The 19,138-nt window shown below is 38.2% G+C and overlaps 1 protein-coding gene across 1 annotated transcript in view; it reads left to right on the top strand.

Annotated features, from left to right (window-relative positions):
• The first annotated feature begins 2,744 nt into the window (after positions 1-2,744).
• Positions 2,745-19,138, top strand: part of RASSF9 (Ras association domain family member 9) — a 37,048-nt gene continuing 20,654 nt past the window's right edge. The window contains exon 1 of the mRNA XM_004006236.6: positions 2,745-2,937. Within this exon, the coding sequence (XP_004006285.1) occupies positions 2,891-2,937 (47 nt within the window). The 5' untranslated portion in view covers positions 2,745-2,890. The remainder of the gene's footprint in view (positions 2,938-19,138) is intronic.

The raw sequence follows: 19,138 nt of genomic DNA, 5'->3' as shown, positions 1-19,138 counted from the left end.
CGAGTAGAATACTCTGACCATCAGCTGACACAGCTGAGCCTTATCATTTTAAAAATCAGGCAATTTGATAGATGAAAAATAAAATCTCATTTCAATTTATCTACATAATATCTGGCTAATAGCTGTTTTTTAAAAACATGGTTTTGTTATTTTCTTTCAAATTATTGTTTGCTTGCATTTCTGTTTAGATAAAAGTGACCATGTTTTCGATTCCTTTCAGCTTTTGATATCTCAGGGATATTAATCCTTTGTGTTTAATTCTCATATATCAAAGAGCTTGTCATAAATAGTATTACTAGAATATTTTATGTGAGGAATAATTACATCCTAAATGAGGTTCATTTGTGCTAACTTGAAACTCAACGTAAGATTATGCTAATAAAGATATAATGTTGTTTCCTCTTGTTCCATTAACCTGCTCTATTAAAAATTGTTTTATATGAAAACTACATATATAAATAATGTTAATAAGGGTTAAGGGACTGAAGCTACAGGAAATGCAAGGATATTTGTAAATGCAAAATTCTTTCCAACTTGGCTGCAGCCATTGTTAATAAGTGAACAGTATAGCTTTAGGGGATTCTATTTTGAACAACTTAGAATAACTGGGCAAGTTTCCATGTTAGTATCATTTTGGGGGGATGTGCTTGTAAATAAAGTCAAGGACTGAAGCTGAATTATACCCAAGATTGTTTTATTTATGTTGCATGTAAAGTGTGTATGTGTATATATATACACATATTAATACACATACATGTGTATGGTGGTGGTGGTGATGGTGGTTTAGTTGCTAAGTCCTGTCTGACTCTTTCCAATCCCATGGACTGTAGCCTGCCAAGCTCCTCTGTCCGTGGGATTTCCCAGGCATGAATACTGGAGTGAGTTGCCATTTTCCAGGGATTAAACCTGAGTCTCCTGCTTGGCTGGCAGATTCTTTATCACTGAGCCACCTGGGAAGCCCCATACAGGTATAAATTAATATGTATATATATAAACATATAAAACAAAATATATCATTAATACTTACTACTGTTAGTATTTTAAAGATTTTCTCTGGCATCGTTGCCACAGAAGCATTTAAAAGATGACCGCATTTTTAAAAAATTATCCTATCCTCCAGGAGTAGATAAAAGGTAAGGGAACCCTATCAGTACTTCAGTCCATGGGATCACAAAGAGTTGGACACGACTGAATGACTGAACCGAACTGAATGGAATTAAAGCACTGGCTATTGTAATAAATGAGCTAACTTATAACAATTAGGGATATATATGTGGCTTGTAATATTTATGTACAATTACAAATAGTAAATTTTAAATAATAGTGCTATATAAAATACATATATGTATATACAGCACAGAGGACTAGGTAAGAATTATGATAGTAAATTTTGGAAAAACGAGTTTTTTGAGCTCTGTAGAATTCTGTATAAATCAGTGCATATAAAAACTATAGGAAACTTTGAGATCACCCTTTTTTCGGTGTGCTTTTTGTTGAGGGTCAGGAGTGTGCTCCCAAAGTATGAGCCTTTCATGTCTTTTGCTGAGAGCTAGAGCTCCACAAGCCTGAAGTGTTACTCAGATTGAAGCCACAGTGCTTTGATTTTTTTTTTCCCCCCCTCCCTTCCTCCAAGCAAAGATCAGAAGAGCGGCGGGGCTGGGGGCGGGCAGGAGGTGGCGCGAGGAGGTGGTAGACGAGAGGGAAGTCGGAGGACAGGAGTGGAAATGAAATCTGAGAAAAAAATGTCTTGGGAAAGTTCTGCAGGGCCTCGCCCCTGGACAGCGCTTTGTTTCTCACGGCGTTTCGCGCAGGCGAGCAACGCCCGCCCCGCACCCACGGGTTGCCGGGGTCCCGGGTTCGAGCCTACGCGGGACCGGGCGATGCCCCCAGTCCCTCGACCAGCACTACACACTTCCGTTCCCAGGAGGCGCCCGGCGCGTCCTATCTCAATTTACTCGTCCAGGGGTGAGAGCAAGCAGTTGGCTCTTCCTTCAAACTCCAAAAGGGCTAGTCAATGACAAAGATGGGGCGGGGTCGAGACCCCAAACCCTGGCTGGTTCCTGTGCCCGTGCTGCGATCTTTCAGCCCTGGAGCCCTTCGGTCCTTCAGGTCTTCCAACTTTGAAAGATGAACTGGAAGAGTGGAGGAGCTGGGGACCTCTTAACCGCCTGAACTCGGGGGGCTCAGATTCCCAAGTGGTCTTCGAGTCCACCAGGACCCAGCCTCCAGCTTCGCTCCTCTAAGTCTGAAACCCCAGGCAGGGATTTTTGTGGCGAATCGGTAGGCAAAGAATTCTTGACCCTCACTCCTGCTGGCCTCGATCAGATTACTTTTCACAGACTGGAGCTGGCTGGGTGGTGGGGGCATTTACTTTTAAATCTTTTGTGTGTTCACTACAGCTTGTGTGGTTGGGTGTGGAGAGCGGGGGGGGGGGGGGGTGTTTCCAAATCTAGTGAAATTCCCATTCGTGGGTATTATCATGCCTGTGGGGTTGGCAGTTCTTTAAAGTTTAGCAAGTCTGCAAATAACTACAGAACACAATACAGTCCCCCTCCCTTCCTCTCTTGCTCTCTCTCTCTCTCTTTTTTTTTCCTTTTCCTGCCTCCAAACGCCTTCTTGGAGGCTGAAGCTGGGCAGGTCTCCAAAGGTGCAGCAGTCACAACAATCCCGCAGTTCAAAGTTAAGCAGCAGTTGCACAACTTTCAGCCGCTCTCTTTAGGCGGCTACTAATGAGCTAAGAAACCAGGAGCATCTGAGGAGGTGAAGAGGAAGCTCCCAGTTCTCCCTCCACTCTACAAATCCAACACCGCCCCCCCCCACCATCCCAGCCCCACTCTCACCCGCGAGAACTTTAAGATATCATCCTTGCTGTTCGCTGGCCTAGCGGATCATGGCTCCCTTTGGAAGAAACTTGCTAAAGACTCGGCATAAAAACAGGTAAAAGTTCAGCGTGTGTGTGTTCGGAAGCTTCTGTGTGAAAGTGTGTGTACTGTGTAGTTAGATTCTGATTAAAAATGCTCTTGGGGGAATAAAGTCCTGTAGAGTTGGGGCTTGTATTTGTACTCCGCTGCTAACTATATTGTTCCAGTCGCAGTGACTGCAGTGACCGCAGTTGAAGGATCTCTGAAAATAAAAAATGATGTTTTTAACTCTTTTTCTTCCTTTGGCCACTGCTGGTTCCACCACTAGCATCCCGCTCTTTGTGCTTGTTGCCTTGCTTATTTGATAGTACTGGAATGGCAAGTTTTCTTTTGTGTCAGACAGGATTTTAATGTATTAGATGAAGATAGAACTAGAATTTATTAGCTACTAATTAGGAAAAAAAAACCCACAGAACTGCTGATATAATCTGGAAACAATGCTTTGGCTCCCCTTTGAGTGGGACATTCTTGAAACCTGGAAAGTTCCCAAAGTGAAAATACTCTGTAGAGAAACTTTTTGTGAACTCATTCTTTCGAAAATCTTTGAGAACCTTAGGTGATTTTAGGCACTAAAAAACGATTCAAACAGATGTCCTCCTTAATCCTTATTATTACTATTTGATTTGATTTGCCATTTTTCAAGCCAGCAATGCCCATAGTGTAAATACATTATTTCACATACATGCAAATTTTTCTTGATATGTATTTATGTGTGTGTTAGTCCTATTAAATATTTTATTAACTCAAATACCACATTTTTATGCCTAAAAAAATGTGAGGGTAACTGTAGAGATGGGCTTTACTTTTTTAATATATTTTGACACAAGGGCTTTTCCACAACTTTTCTCTCAAACACACTTGTTTGTACTTGTCATAATTTACTTAGTATAAATTTGAAAGCATATAATTACATGGCAGGAAATGATATGATTATTTTAGAGGGTCTGCATGACATTATAGTAGTACAACTTTAAAGTCAATCTCTAGACTTTAATTTGGGCCTGAATGTCTACTTGAAAAACACTGTCATTATCTCTTTCCAAGTGTCTTTATAATTTAGTTGACTAAATTAACTTAAGAAATGAAAGCAACAGTAATCAGTACTATCAAACTTTCTAGATATGTTTTATTATCTAATAATTTGAATACATATCACAAATATTTCTGATAGTTAATGAGACTATGTGTATGTTAAATGTATCTTAAAGAAAGTGAAAGTATTAGTCACTCAGTGTCCAACTCTTTGTAATCCCATGGACGGTAGCCCGCCAGGCTCCTCTGTCCATGGAATTCTCCAGACAAGAATACTGGAGAGAGTAGCCATTCCCTCCTCCAAGGGATCTTCCCAACCCAGGCATCGAACCCAGGTCTCCTGCACAGCGTGCAGGCGGAATTTTTATTGTCTGAGCTACCAGGGTAGTCTTTAAAAATATGGTAGTGATAGTTATCAAAAATAGGCTTGTATTTTAGTACTGCTGATGCATTAAAAATTATTTCAAACAACTCCCTTTGCCAAAAGAAAATCCTTACTGCTTTTTGAAGGGTATTTCAGTACCATTATTTCTGAAGTGTGTTTGTTTAATGCTGTAAAGAGATACAAAGATTACTTTGGGAAAGTTCATGGTATTATGAAACAAGTTATGTTTTTGGCATAGTGATCTTTCTGAATAGCACCCCTGTAGATCAGAGTTGTTTTGTATTTGTGTGTGTGTGTTTTAAATAATTCAAGAATTCTGTCATTGGTATGCCAAATAACAGTACAACAAAACTGGATACACCCCTGGGAGTTTCCCTCCCATGTCTACTTCCGTTGCCTCAGATTGACTCTTCAACATCTACCCCATACAACTGGCTTTTGTTCAGGGAGGTGAGTATACCAACATTTTAAGATGACCTTTTCTATGCAAAATTATGAAAAAGTGGAAGCAGACAATGAAAGACAGGAAGCTTAATAGTATTTTAAGTTGTTCTGAGAAAATGGAATGGTATTGAAGCAGTCGAAGGTGATGCTTTATTATGAACATGTGTTTTGGTGAAAGTGGTAATAGTCTGTAATGACTGTAATGACTGTGTTATTAAAGATTTGTATTTTTCCAATCCTTAAGAAACACTTAAACCACAGAGGTGACTTGGGACGTAAAACTGTGGGTATTTCCAACTAAGCAGCTAAATAAGCCACGTGGTGTGTTGAAAGAGAATTAATGTATATTTGTTTGCTTCAGGGTTTAGTTTTGCTATAGATGAGATTTTTTTTTTTTGTTTTGTCTGTTTTGTTTTTCCGTATTCTCAAAGGTGAAACTACAAGTGAAATTTAGTTACAGGATTAAGTTTATCAGTTTCAGTTCCTGAGTTCTATAATGATTTAAATAATTATACTCCAGAACATAGAAACCAAATAACTTTCCTTAAATGACAGGTGATTCATCCTTTGATGGATGCATTCTTTGATGATAAAACAGTTATCTGATAACAGCCAATGCATTCTTCAAGTACATAGTATACAATTTCTTGTAAAAAGTAAAGGAAGAATTTGAGCAATGTATTTGTATACACTGTGATATAAAGTGTATGCAGTCAAAAGATTATTTTATCTTTGTTGGCAGGGAAAAAAGGATTTTTGGAGGCAATATTAGGATTTTGAGATCATAAAATTTGAAGAAAGTTTGTTTATTGAAGTTTCCTGCATCATGTTCTCTCTCTTTTCAGTTTTGTTCACTCTTATTAATAGAATGATATTTAATCACCGAAGATTGAACCTCTTAAGGTAGTTCTGTCAATAGTCTCATAATATATGGATATTTGAGAGTCTTAAAGACAGATGAAAAACAAATGAAGCTTCAAAGTATGAAGCATAAAAACTTTTAGGAAACATGCCCTGTAAATGTTGAGGAGGGTAGAGCCATATCTGTCTAGTCCCCAGTCGGTTCAGTCGCTCAGTCTCGTCCGACTCTTTGCAGCCCCTTGGACTGCAGCACGCCAGGCTTGCCTGTCCATCACCAACCATCACCATTGTCTAGTCCCCATTGGTTCTAATTCTCAGGACAGTGCCCAACGTGTGATGGACTTATATAGTACAGTTGTTTATGTAGTTTTATAAACTAAAATTGTTACTTGTACTCAAATAAAAAAACACGGCAACATTCCATTCTCTCGTCATCATCTGATATCACCTGGTATTATATAAATGTGAATACTCTATAAAGGATTGGTTGACAATTGGTGCAATCCAAAAACCAGGGAGATGGACAAAAAAATTATATGGATTTGAACACTAAGATAATCCTACCCTACCAGAACATATTTCCTAAATGCTGAGAATCAGTCAGTTCAAAAAACTGGAAAATAGTCTTCAGGAATACTGAGGATATTAATGCTTGGTCACAAAACCATTTTATTTGGACACATAAACATTTTATGCTTTTCATTTCTAACTTTCATGTAAATATGTAAAAGAAATGGAGCCAATCTAAAATCTTTATGCTTCAATCGGAATAATTGTTTTACAACGTTCTGATCGTTATAATATTTAACAGGAAGAGTACACTTTTCAGAAGACCCTTTGGTCTCAGGAAGTGGACTGTTTACTTTGTTTCCAATAATAATTAGAATGTCCTGTGACTGAATCCCAAAGATTGAGGATTACCTTCTTATGCAACTTTTTGTTCACATAAAGAATAAAAATGTTGGAGAGTCTAGACATTTTCTTTTCAACGAACACTTAAAGTTTATGAAAATGTTTTTAAAAAGTTGCTAGGTGGCTTTTGTTTCTCATAGAAAATCCAGAGAAGCAAATAATGAAGTGTGAATTCATTGGTATTTTAAATGGACATTCAATAATTGAATTTAGATTATTAACATATTTAGGTATTCATATAAGTTCCATCTGTGAGTGTGTTTATCTTTGTATTGTCGTGTCCAGCTCTTTGTGACCCTGGCAGGCTCCTCTGTCCATGGACTTCTCCAGGTAAGAATACTGGAGTGGGTTGCCATGCCCTCCTCCAGGGGATCTTCCCAACCCAGGGATCAAACCTGCGTCTCTTATGTCTCCTGCAGTGGCAGGCGGGTTCTTTACCAATAGCACCACCTGGGAAACCCCTACAATTCCTTGGTGTTTAGTAAAATTTGGGGGCAGAGAATTGGTTGGACTTTTTACCAAACCTTGCTAGAAGCAAAAAGTTGCCATTGTAAAGCAGTACTTCATACGTTTGTTGGAAATATAAAATTAGAATACTTTTTTCAGGTGATTCGCTGAAAATTAACAATGATTATGAAATAGTCTAATTGTGTGAGTAAGACCTTATAATTATCGTTGTCATTCAGCTGGGCTTCTCAGGTGGGGCCAGTGGTAAAGAACCCTCATGCCAATGCAGGAGACATGTTTTTGATCCCTGGGTAGGGAAGATTCCCCTGGAGGAGGCCTTGCCAACTCACTCCAGTATTCTTGCCTGGAGAATCCCACAGACAGAGGAGGCTAACGGGCTACAGTCCATGGGGTTGCAAAGATTCTGACATGACTGAAGTGACTTAGCATGCACGGATGCACAATTCAGACAACTTGTCTTTCCTTTGGCATTTTACTATATCTATATCAGAGGTAATAACGAACTTTGTCCTAATATCAACTTGAAATCAAAAGTCTCCAAACATTTTGTAAAAAAATTATTAGTAGTAAATAACACAGCTATATTGTTTTATGATTGACATATAATTTGCTTTAAAATTTGCTTTTAAATAAATGAAAACATATCTAATCAAGTTTTCTAAAACCAGGTGCCTCATATTGCTTTCTGAAGCTCCGCATGCCACAAATACTTCATCAGAAGGAAAAATTAAGCTTTGTGCTCATGATAGAAATTACTGGCAAGCCGGATGTTTTCTTTTTGTAATTAGAAGTATGGTAATTTATGAATTCTGTAGAACAGGAAATTATCCTGTTCTATTTTGTCTAACCTCCAGCAAATATTTGAAATGCCCCTGAAACTGACTTGAGAAATGCCAGATATTTGAGTACGTACATCTTTTCAGTTCCCAGGTGTTCCTGAAAGAGATTTCCCCTGATGATACCTGGTAACTTAAGTAGTTATTACTTGGCAGTAGACAGTGCATTAGGAACAATGATTGGAATTCTCTAACCCTGGCAAAAATACCCTGAGAGCAGTGGCTGCGGTGAAATTGAGCCCTAGGTTAAATCTTGAATTGTTTCTCAAAAAACTATAAGCCAACTTAGAGCCCAGTACATAAGACGCTTTATTATGCACCATATCAATTCGTGAAACATGTACAGATGAAAATCTTAAGGATTTTTTTCTAAATATTTAAAAGTTTGTAGCTAGTTAACAGTTTTATTTATATTGCCTTTTTATTAGCTAGACTATATAACTTGGAAAGTTTTGATGTTATTTGTTTGGTATATATTTGGGTAGATCTGATAACGGCTCTAAGTAATTCACAAAACTATGGCTCTTTTCTTTTGATTTTATTTCTAAAAATGGAAGAAAGTTGAAGTAGTAGTATGAGTTTACCTCTTCTAGGTAAATGTGGATGCCAGTCCTTGATAAGAAATCTATTAGTAACATATTGGCTTTCTTAAACAAGGCAACATGCCATCTGCATTATGTACACGTGGCCGGAAAACATTCAGCATACTTCTGTGTAATAATGTTCTTTAGTGTATACTTGCTTAGGAGTTTTAAAAGATATCCATTCTGCCAAACATGCATAACACATACAACATTGATTTCTTTATATCTCTCTTTTTTTTTTTTTACAAAATGGATTGTGATTCAATTATTGTGGAGACTATTGCAAGACTACACCTTTTAGAGAAAGTTTGCATATCTGTTGATTGTAATTTGAAGTAATTACTAATGCAAATGGTCACCCAACAGCAAAGTATGTAATTACTTGTGTGAATGAAATAGAGTCTCAGGGAGATGTTTAGCATTGGCAGTGATCAGTAAACTATTTCAAGAGCAAAAATGAGTGATGGGTATTAAATATGCTGACTGACAAGGCAAATTACTCTCAGTGGTTTATATCTGCAGGCTAGAATGCCCTCTGTTTTTATAAGTGAAGTGACTTAAGATACCTATAAAAAATCTCATAGAGTGTACACTCAGTGAGATCAGGGACCTCTCCTATCTTGTTTCTTTCTAGATAAAATTGAGTAGGTGCACAATAAAACTTGTTGATTGAATAAATGAATTCATATACTCTCCAAATACAGCTGGTCCCCATAAAGCATTTGCATCAGAGTCATACATTTGTGGTGAACAGATCATGGGTAGTCAAAGAATGAATCCATAAATTCATGGCTGACCTCGTCATCCCTGCTTCTAGGCTCAAGTCCTTGCTTTCAGATGGTTAAGGGCCATCTATGAGAAATAGAGGCTGTAAGAGACTTTTACTGTACTCCTGGTAAAAAACAAACCAAGGCACAGGGTGATTCATTCTTCTCTCGGGATGCTTTCACTTCCGCTCATGCCCCTTGAATGTAGCCATGTATGTATGTGAGTTAGGTTTGGCGGGTGACGGTAGCTGGCTACTCTAGACCCCACTGCTGAATGTAGCACATTTCCTCCTTCTGTGGAGACAAGAGGGAAATACAGTTGGGGAACTGTTTGTTTTCTCACATGAAAGGAGGATTTATACTCTTTGTATACCACAGTTACAGTTGTGAGACAACGGGACAATGCTAGAAATAGGCAGAAAGTAATCTTAATTGAGAACTCCAGTTCTTTAGGCACCTAGAGTTTAGGTCTTATCTCGGATTTGCTGTCACTGGTTGTGTGCATCTTTTTTTAGCCTTTATTGAATTTGTTGCAATATTGCTTCTGTTTTATGTTTTGGTTTTTTGGCCTCAAGGCATGTAGGATCTTCTCTCCTGAGTAGGGATGGAACCCAAACCCTCTGCACTGGAAGGCAAAGTCATAATTACTGGACTGCCTGGGCAGTCCCTATTTTATCTTTCTAATACAACACTAACAGTAACAAGAGCAAGCAAAGGCAATTTTTTTTTTTAACAGAAAACAGAAAAACTCTGTAAAGCAGTTATCCTGCAAAGGCAAAATGTTAAGGTTGACAGTTAAAGAGGTTGCTCTTTAAGTAGAGGAAATACACAATTATGATTAATAATACACTCAAGTCATTATGGGGCCTCGGAATGTGACTGTGCAAATGAGGAAGCCCTTATGCCTCAACTTCATTAGATTCAGAGTAAATCCATTTATAACACATCTTAAAACACTTCCTATGTGCACTAAGTAATTTACATAATACTTAAAATTGCCCTGTGAAGAAGGTATGAATTTTCCCCCTATTTCGTACATTAGTTAAGACCCAGAGTAGTGCAACAGTTAGTAAGTGGCAGAGACAGAATTTGAATCCATCCTGTTAACCATTATTTTGCATGGTTTATTTAGTATTTAGTTTCTCATCTATAAAACAGAGTTAATCCTAAACCATCAAGAATTTGATTAAATCTGAATGTAAATAAAAACAGCACAGTACTAGGACAGTAAAAATTCAGTAAATATTCACTCCTTGTTCAAGTCTCTTCGATTAAATATGTTATGAAGTATATCTTAAGTTTTTAATACCTAAACATGATATTTTGGGCTTCAAAATTTCAACCTTGACTCACTAGAACTCTGGTCTCTTTTCCTGATCACCACTGATCTCCTTTCTTCCCTAGATACAAAGAGGTGACATCAAAAATTACCAAATGTAATTAAAAATAAGTATATAAATGTTGTACAGTACTAACTTTGGATCTTGATGAAATATTTCAATTCTGACAGTTTTATCTTTAATTGTCACACCTCATCAAAATTATTAGATGATTAATGATTTTGCAATGTATAGCATAGGGCTTCCCAGGTGGCGCTAGTGGTAAAGGGCCTCCTGCCAATGCAGGGGACGTAAGAGACATGAGTTCCATCCCTGGGTAGGGAAGATCCCCTGGAGGAAGGCATGACAACTCACTCCAGTATTCTTGCCTAGAGAAGCCCATGGACCGGGGAGCCTAGTGGGCTACAGTTCATAGGGTTGCAGTCAGACACGAGTGAAGTGACTTAGCATGCAGCGATGCTCGGCATAGTTTAAGAGACAGTTCTTTTGTGCCTCTGTGAACTTTAACTAAAATGAAATGATACATAATTTGAATATTTTAGTATTCTCTTTGTTTAATAATATGTGAGACTGAATTAGATACTTAAGGTGTCGTTCATGTTTCAAGCTTCTGTGATTTTAAAATTCCCTCTGCAGAATATAATTCAATTCTCTTGTCCTGCTTTTTATGCCTTTTCAAGAAAACTTTTAAAAATGGAATTGAAAGAAATATTTTTTTCTTGTAATTTTATTTTACTTTAACATCTCATGCATTGCCACATAACCTCCACCATGAAAGGTAACATTATGGTAAAAGTCAAATGGTTTATTTTCAATTATAAAGAGACATGATTAGTTTATAAATTATAATATCTAAGAATTACTGAGTATTTGCTAAGCACAATTTTAAGTTTAGTAGCACAAATGTAAAAATGTTAGGAATAACTATCATTTCATTTTATTTCTTCAGGACTGGTAAACTCTGTATTTTGTATTATACCAAACATGCAAAGACACAACCTCATTCCTAAGAGATTAAACTCCTAATTGAGAAAACAGCACTATAGTAGCTCATGCATGAAATTGTTTTCTAAAAGTCACTCTTCCATGGGAAACTATCATTGACAGGGTAAATAAAGTCATAATCTTTATACTACAATTTTAAAAAATGAAAGTATAATCTTTTAGAGTTGAGGAAGGCTGTTCCTCTGTAGAGTAGCTGCTCACTAAATGTTTTTGATTGACTCTAAATAGAAATACATAATAGAGAAGTAAATGGAGAAAAATAAAAATAAAAGGAGCATCGTCATAATTAGATAGTGTTTATTAAACTCCCACAGTTAGGTGACAGGCTTGGACAAGAGAAGGGAACACAACAAGGTTTATAAAGAGAGGTAGGAGGGGACTGAATCATACAAAGCTAGGAATGACTCAGGGTGATCAAAAGAGAAGAATTCAGGAAGCAGGCAGAAAAAAGGTCAGTTTGGCAAGAATCCAGAATCTTGCTGTTTTTACAATTGAGAAAAATGTTAAGGATGTATTTATATAACAGTAATAGACTTACAGTCAACTTTAATTGACTGATGTTTATTCTAATAATCATGTTAAACTGGTCAGTCTATCAGTTTATAGAATTGAGTTGTTCTACTATTTTGTGGATCTTTTTAAATTTTAGCTCTACTAAGGCAGATAGCGGTACAATTTCAACAAATTTTCATCCTCACTAATTATGATTATAATTGGTAGGAATTTTGTGTCTGGGTTTTACTGATGTACTACACAGTATATACTTGGTCTCAACCAATGACTGAGATATTTTATAGCCACCTAAGATGTCTTTGGTTACTCTTATGCTCCTCATTTACTCTTATTTTTTTTCAATGCTTCTAGAATTCCCTGCAGTTAGGATTAATTGGAGGTACGTAAGAACTCTTAGCAGTGAATCAGCTTGAGGGAGACCACAGACCTTCTTGGGCTTCCCAGCTGGCACTATTGCTAAAGGACCCATCTGCCAATACAGGCAACAATAGACATGGCTTTGATCCCTGGGAAGATCCACTGGAGGAGAGCATGGCAGCCCACTCCAGTATTCTTGCCTGGAAAATCCCATGGACACACGAGCCTGGAAGGCTACAGCCTGTAGGGTAGCAAAGAGTCAGACATGACTGAAGTGACTTAGCATGCACACCCCCACAGACCTTGAGAGCAGAACTTGTAGATGTGTATTTTTAACTCAGCACATAATTACCTTTGTCTGGAAGCTATGAGAGATGCCATTGAACAACCATGGATGTCTCCATGGAGTAGACATATAATAACCACATTCTCATAAGAAGAAAAGAATTGTACACAATTAGCAAAAGCACTGGAGCAGGCAATGGCAACCCACTCCAGTGTTCTTGCCGGGAGAATCCCAGGGACGGGAAAGCCTGGTGGGCTGCCGTCTATGGGGTCGCAGAGAGTCAGACACAACTGACGCGACTTAGCAGCAGCAGCAGCAGCAGCAAAAGCACTTATGAAACTACAGTGGACCTTTGAGTTCTACCATTTTTAATGCACAGAAAGTCAAGCACTTTATAGCAGGCAACCACAAAGTATTAGATTTAATTTCTTGACTGCTTGTTCTTCTACTTTGGTAGTGAAAGTCACAGAACTTTTTCTTAGAATTATTAATAATAGGCATGGAACTTAGACTAAGTTTGTTTTTTTTTTAATGATCATTTTTAGTGGTTCTACTTTTAGTTAGGAGAACTTGCTTAATCGCAGTTTAGAGAATTAAGTAAAATGGCAGCTTTTGCTATGCAATGCCTTATGTAGTCTCAGCATATAACAGTATTGCTTTATTATCTACCTTAGCATCTGAAAATAAAACATTCTCAACTCTCCCACTCTATCAGATTTGGCATCTACTTGTATATATTTCCCTTGTTTGGACTCAAGATAATGGTTATTTGATGATTTTTAAAAATTCAAAAATATCAAATGAATCTCTTTCTTTGGGGGGCATTATTAAGATTAAATGTGAATCAAACATGGACCTTACTTTAAGGAAATTGTTGCTCGGTAGACACACAGACATACTTTAAATAATTAAAATACAGGCAGGTATTTTAAAACATCATAATAAAATCGATGTTTTCAACAAAAACATTTATTTACCTTAAGATGTATGCCACATGCTTTTCTATGTGTTGCAGATAAAAAAGTCAGACAGTCAATCTCTCTATTCTTATTGAGGTTATAGTGCCATGGTGGACAGGCAGACAGTAAGCAAACAATAAATGAACAAGAAATTTCAGGTAGAGATTACAGTTATAGAAATCACTATAGAGACAGAGCTTATAAGAATTCAAAACTGAGTGGAAGGGCATGATAGAAAGTATCAGGATGGGAAAAAAAAACCCAATCAATGAGAACTACAATTTGAGCTCTGAGTAAATAGGAATATAGTCATATCATCATAAAGAAAAGAAAAAAATGGGAAGAGTAATTTGAGGGAGAGAAGAACATGAGGGTGAAGAGTAAAAAAATTCAAGGTGTCCTTTGAATGTTACCAAATATTCCACCTCCAAACACCTGGTGTTTAGACACACTGCACGTTGAAAGCAGCCTTTCATCCAGCCTACTCCCATCCCGCCTGACATCCATATGGGACTGATTAATATGGAACATACTGCACCTGGAATGGGACTTTAAAGGCAAAACACACTAGTTTCCCAGCCAAGAGCTTCAAGCTGACTAATCCTATGTTAAACCCACTCATTCTTCATACACCATTTCACTGCCATCATCTTAGTGAGCCTTCACTCATTGCCTTTGGTTGAAATTACTTCCAAACATGGTCATGACTTCCATGAGATTATGCATTCTACTGTATAAAGACCAGATTATTTTTACTTTCTTTTAATTGAAGGATAATTGCTGTACAACAACATGAATCAGCTATAAATATACATATATCCACTCCCTCTTGAACCTCCCTCACAATAGTTTTACTTTCTTATCCCCTAAAAGACACTTAATCCTTGAAAGAAAAGTTATGACCATCCTAGATAGCATATTGAAAAGCAAAGACATTACTTTGCCAACAAAGGTCCGTCTAGTCAAGGCTATGGTTTTTCCAGTGGTCATGTATGGATGTGAGAGTTGGACTGTGAAGAAAGCTGAGCGATGAAGAATTGATGCTTTTGAAGTGTGGTGTTGGAGAAGACTCTTGAGAGTCCCTTGGACTGCAGGGAGATCCAACCAGTCCATTCTGAAGGAGATCAGTCCTGGGATTTCTTTGGAAGGAATGATGCTAAAGCTGAAGCTCCAGTACTTTGGCCACCTCATGCGAAGAGTTGACTCCTTGGAAAAGACTCTGATGCTGGGAGGGATTTGGGGCAGGAGGAAAAGGGGACAACTGAGGATGAGATGGCTGGATGGCATCACCGACTCGATGGATGTGTGTTTGAGTAGTTCGAACTCCGGGAGTTGGTGATGGACAAGGAGGCCTGGCGTGCTGCGATTCACAAGGTCTCAAAGAGTCAGACATGACTGAGCGACTGAGCTGAACTGAACTGAAAGAACAATACACAGAACTATTGTATAGATATCAGAGTTCAAATAATATTTTAGTAATTAAATAAACAAAATCTAGATTTTAGATGCAAGTAAATCATCTAGGTCAGGAGTTGGCAAACTTTTTGTGTAAAAGGTCGTATAATAAATGTTTAGGTTATTCCTACCATACTGTCTCAGCCACTCAACTCTGTCCATGTGGTGTGAAATAGACAATTCAGAATTAAGTGGGTGTGACTGTACATAAACCAATTTTTATTTACATGGAGTGGATAGTTATAATCAGCAGGTCCCAGTTGACTGAAAAATTCCTTTTATTTATTTCTCCCTCAAAACCCTTCCACCACTCATGCTCCAAAAAAATAAGTAAATAAAAGAACACTTAGACAGGTAGACATGGTGACTGTGTTAAAGGGGGACGAGATAAGAGAAAAAATCTAGGAAGACTCCTGATTTGCAAACTTGAGTGAAATGGCAGGGTGATAGTGATTCCCATTTGATAGGATGGGAAATCAAGAGATGGAAGAGTTTGAGACATGGGAGGAAGTGGTGAATTCATTTTCATGGGCCATGTTTGAGGTGGCTATAATATAAATAAAGATCAAGTAAACATGTAAATACAAAGTTGGGAATATTGGTCTAGAGCTTAAAGGGAAAAATAATACATTTTGGAACTATCATCATACAGTTGGTTGATAAGGTTGTGGCTGACGTTACAGTCACCCATAAGATATATATCAGTTCGGCTCAGTTCAGTCACTCAGTCATGTCTGACTCTGTGACCCCATGAACCACAGCACACCAGGCCTCCCAGTCCATCAGCAACTCCCGGAGTCCACCCAAACCCATGTCCATTGAGTTGGTGATGACATCCAACCATCTCATCCTCTGTTGTCCCCTTCTCCTCCTACCTTCAATCTTTCCCAGCATCAGGGTCTTTTCAAATGAGTCAGTTCTTCGCATCAGGTGGCCAAAGTATTGGAGTTTCAGCTTCAACATCAGTCCTTCCAATGAACACCCAGGACTGATCTCCTTTAGGATAGACTGGTCGGATCTCCTTGCAGTCCAAAGGACTCTCAAGAGTCTTCTCCAACACCACAGTTCAAAAGCATCAATTCTTTGACACTCAGCTTTCTTTATAGTCCAACTCTCACATCCATACGTGACCACTGGAAAAACCATAGCTTTGACTGGATGGACCTTTGTTGACAAAGTGATGTCTCTGCTTTTAATATGCTCTCTAGGTTGATCATAACTTTCCTTCCAAGGAGAAAGCATCTTTTAATTTCATGACTGCAATCACCATCTGCAGTGATTTTGGAGCCCCCAAAATAAATTCAGCCACTGTTTCCACTGTTTCCCCAAAGTGATGGGAATGGATGTCATGAATTTAGTTTTCTGAATGTTGAGCTTTAAGCCAACTTTTTCACTCTCCTCTTTCACTTTCATCAAGAGGCTTTTTAGTTCTTCTTCTCTTTCTGCCATAAGGGTGATATCATCTGCATATCTGAGGTGACTGATATTTCTTCCGGCAATCTTGATTCCAGCTTGTGCTTCCTCCAGCCCAGCGTTTCTTATGATGTACTCTACATATAAGTTAAATAAGCAGGGTGATAATATACAGCCTTGACATACTCCTTTTCCTATTTGGAACCAGTCTGTTGTTCCATGTCCAGTTCTAACTGTTGCTTCCTGACCTGCATACAGGTTTCTCAAGAGGCAGATCAGGTGCTCTGGTATTCCCATCTGTTTCAGAATTTTCCACAGCTTCTTGTGATCCACAAAGTCAAAGGCTTTGGCAAAGTCAATAAAGCAGAAATAAATGTTTTTCTGGAATTCTCTTGCATTTTTGATGTTCCAGCAGATGTTTCAATTTGATCTTTGGTTCCTCTGCCTTTTCTAAAACCAGCTTGAATATTTGGAAGTTCACAGTTCACATATTGCTGAAGCCTGGCTTGGAGAATTTTGAGCGTTACTTTACTAGCGTGTGACATGAGTGCAATTGTGCGGTAGTTTGAGCATCTTTGACATTGCCGTTCTTTGGGATTGGAATGAAAACTGACCTTTTCCAGTCCTGTGTATATAGTGAGACAAGAAATGAGTCATTAAAAACCTGGAAGATACCTATCGTATCAGTTATCATTTACTGATAATAAAAGCATCATAAAAATTAGTGGCTGAAACAACATTTTTTTTTGGCCACATGGGGTCTTAGTTGCAGCATGTGGGGTCTAGTTGCAACATGTGGGATCTAGTTTCCCAACCAAGGATCGAACCTGGGCGTCTTGCATTGGGAGAATGGAGTTTTAGCCATTGGACTACCAGGTAAGTTCTAGCAATGCATTATTTGCTTTGACTTTCTGGGTAAACTGGGATCGTTATTCTGGTTTTTACTTGAGCTCTCTCATGAGCCACTGTGAGTCTGTCAAGTCTTAGGGTCCAGTGGGTCAGCTGGTCAACTGAGATGGCTGGATCTCCCTGTCTCTCCATGTGGTCTTTCATCTCAAGTTTTTTCATTAAACAGTGGTCTCAGAACAGCATTCCAGGAGGAAGAAAGCAAAGTTGCAAGATTTCTTGAAGCCTGGACTCTAGAACTTGCACATGTGGTTTTCATCACATTCTATTGGCCATACTTAGTCCTAAGGTCTATTCAAGGAATAAGAAATAGATTCCATGTTTCAATGGAAAAAGCTGCAAAGAATTAGTGGCCACCCCTGCATGACATCTACATTTATTGAATATGCAGAAGCAAGGGCCACATCGGAACTGAAAAGTAGAAAGGGAAAGGAAGAGAGAGTAAAGTTATGAAGTCAAGGGAACAGACTACTGCAATAATGAGAGGAAAAGGTCACAACAAAAATCTTATAAAGAGGTCAAGTCAGATCAGTTCCAAAAATAGCAATTGGATTTATTTATTTATTTTTTTTTAGTTTTTTATTTTTTAAATTTTAAAATCTTTAATTCTTACATGCATTCCCAAACATGAACCCCCCTCCCACCTCCCTCCCCATAACATCTTTCTGGGTCATCCCCATGCACCAGCCCCAAGCATGCTGCATCCTGCTTCAGACATAGACTGGCGATTCAATTCACATGATAGTCTACATGTTAGAATGTCATTCTCCCAAATCATCCCACCCTCTCCCTCTCCCTCTGTGTCCAAAAGTCCATTATACACATCTGTGTCTCTTTCCCTGTCTTGCATACAGGGTCGTCATTGCCATCTTCCTAAATTCCATATATATGTGTTAGTATACTGTATTGGTGTTTTTCTTTCTGGCTTACTTCACTCTGTATAATCGGCTCCAGTTTCATCCATCTCATCAGAACTGATTCAAATGAATTCTTTTTAACGGCTGAGTAATACTCCATTGTGTATATGTACCACAGCTTTCTTATCCATTCATCTGCTGATGGACATCTAGGTTGTTTCCATGTCCTGGCTATTATAAACAGTGCTGCAATGAACATTGGGGTACACGTGTCTCTTTCAATTCTGGTTTCCTCAGTGTGTATGCCCAGAAGTGGGATTGCTGGGTCATAAGGTAGTTCTATTTGCAATTTTTTAAGGAATCTCCACACTGTTCTCCATAGTGGCTGTACTAGTTTGCATTCCCACCAACAGTGTAGGAGGGTTCCCTTTTCTCCACACCCTCTCCAGCATTTATTGCTTGCAGATTTTTGGATCGCAGCCATTCTGACTGGTGTGAAGTGGTACCTCATTGTGGTTTTGATTTGCATTTCTCTAATAATGAGTGATGTTGAGCATCTTTTCATGTGTTTGTTAGCCATCCGTATGTCTTCTTTGGAGAAATGTCTATTTAGTTCTTTGGCCCATTTTTTGATTGGGTCGTTTATTTTTCTGGAGTTGAGCTGCAGAAGTTGCTTGTATATTTTTGAGATGAGTTGTTTGTCAGTTGCTTCATTTGCTATTATTTTCTCCCATTCAGATGGCTGTCTTTTCACCTTACTTATATTTTCCTTTGTTGTGCAGAAGCTTTTAATTTTAATTAGATCCCATTTGTTTATTTTTGCTTTTATTTCCAGCA

Source organism: Ovis aries, chromosome 3 (genome assembly GCF_016772045.2).
Source record: "Ovis aries strain OAR_USU_Benz2616 breed Rambouillet chromosome 3, ARS-UI_Ramb_v3.0, whole genome shotgun sequence".
NCBI classification, from domain to species: Eukaryota; Metazoa; Chordata; class Mammalia; order Artiodactyla; family Bovidae; genus Ovis; species Ovis aries.
Note: the sequence above shows the minus strand (reverse complement) of the source record. Positions and strands in the feature narration are given on the sequence as shown.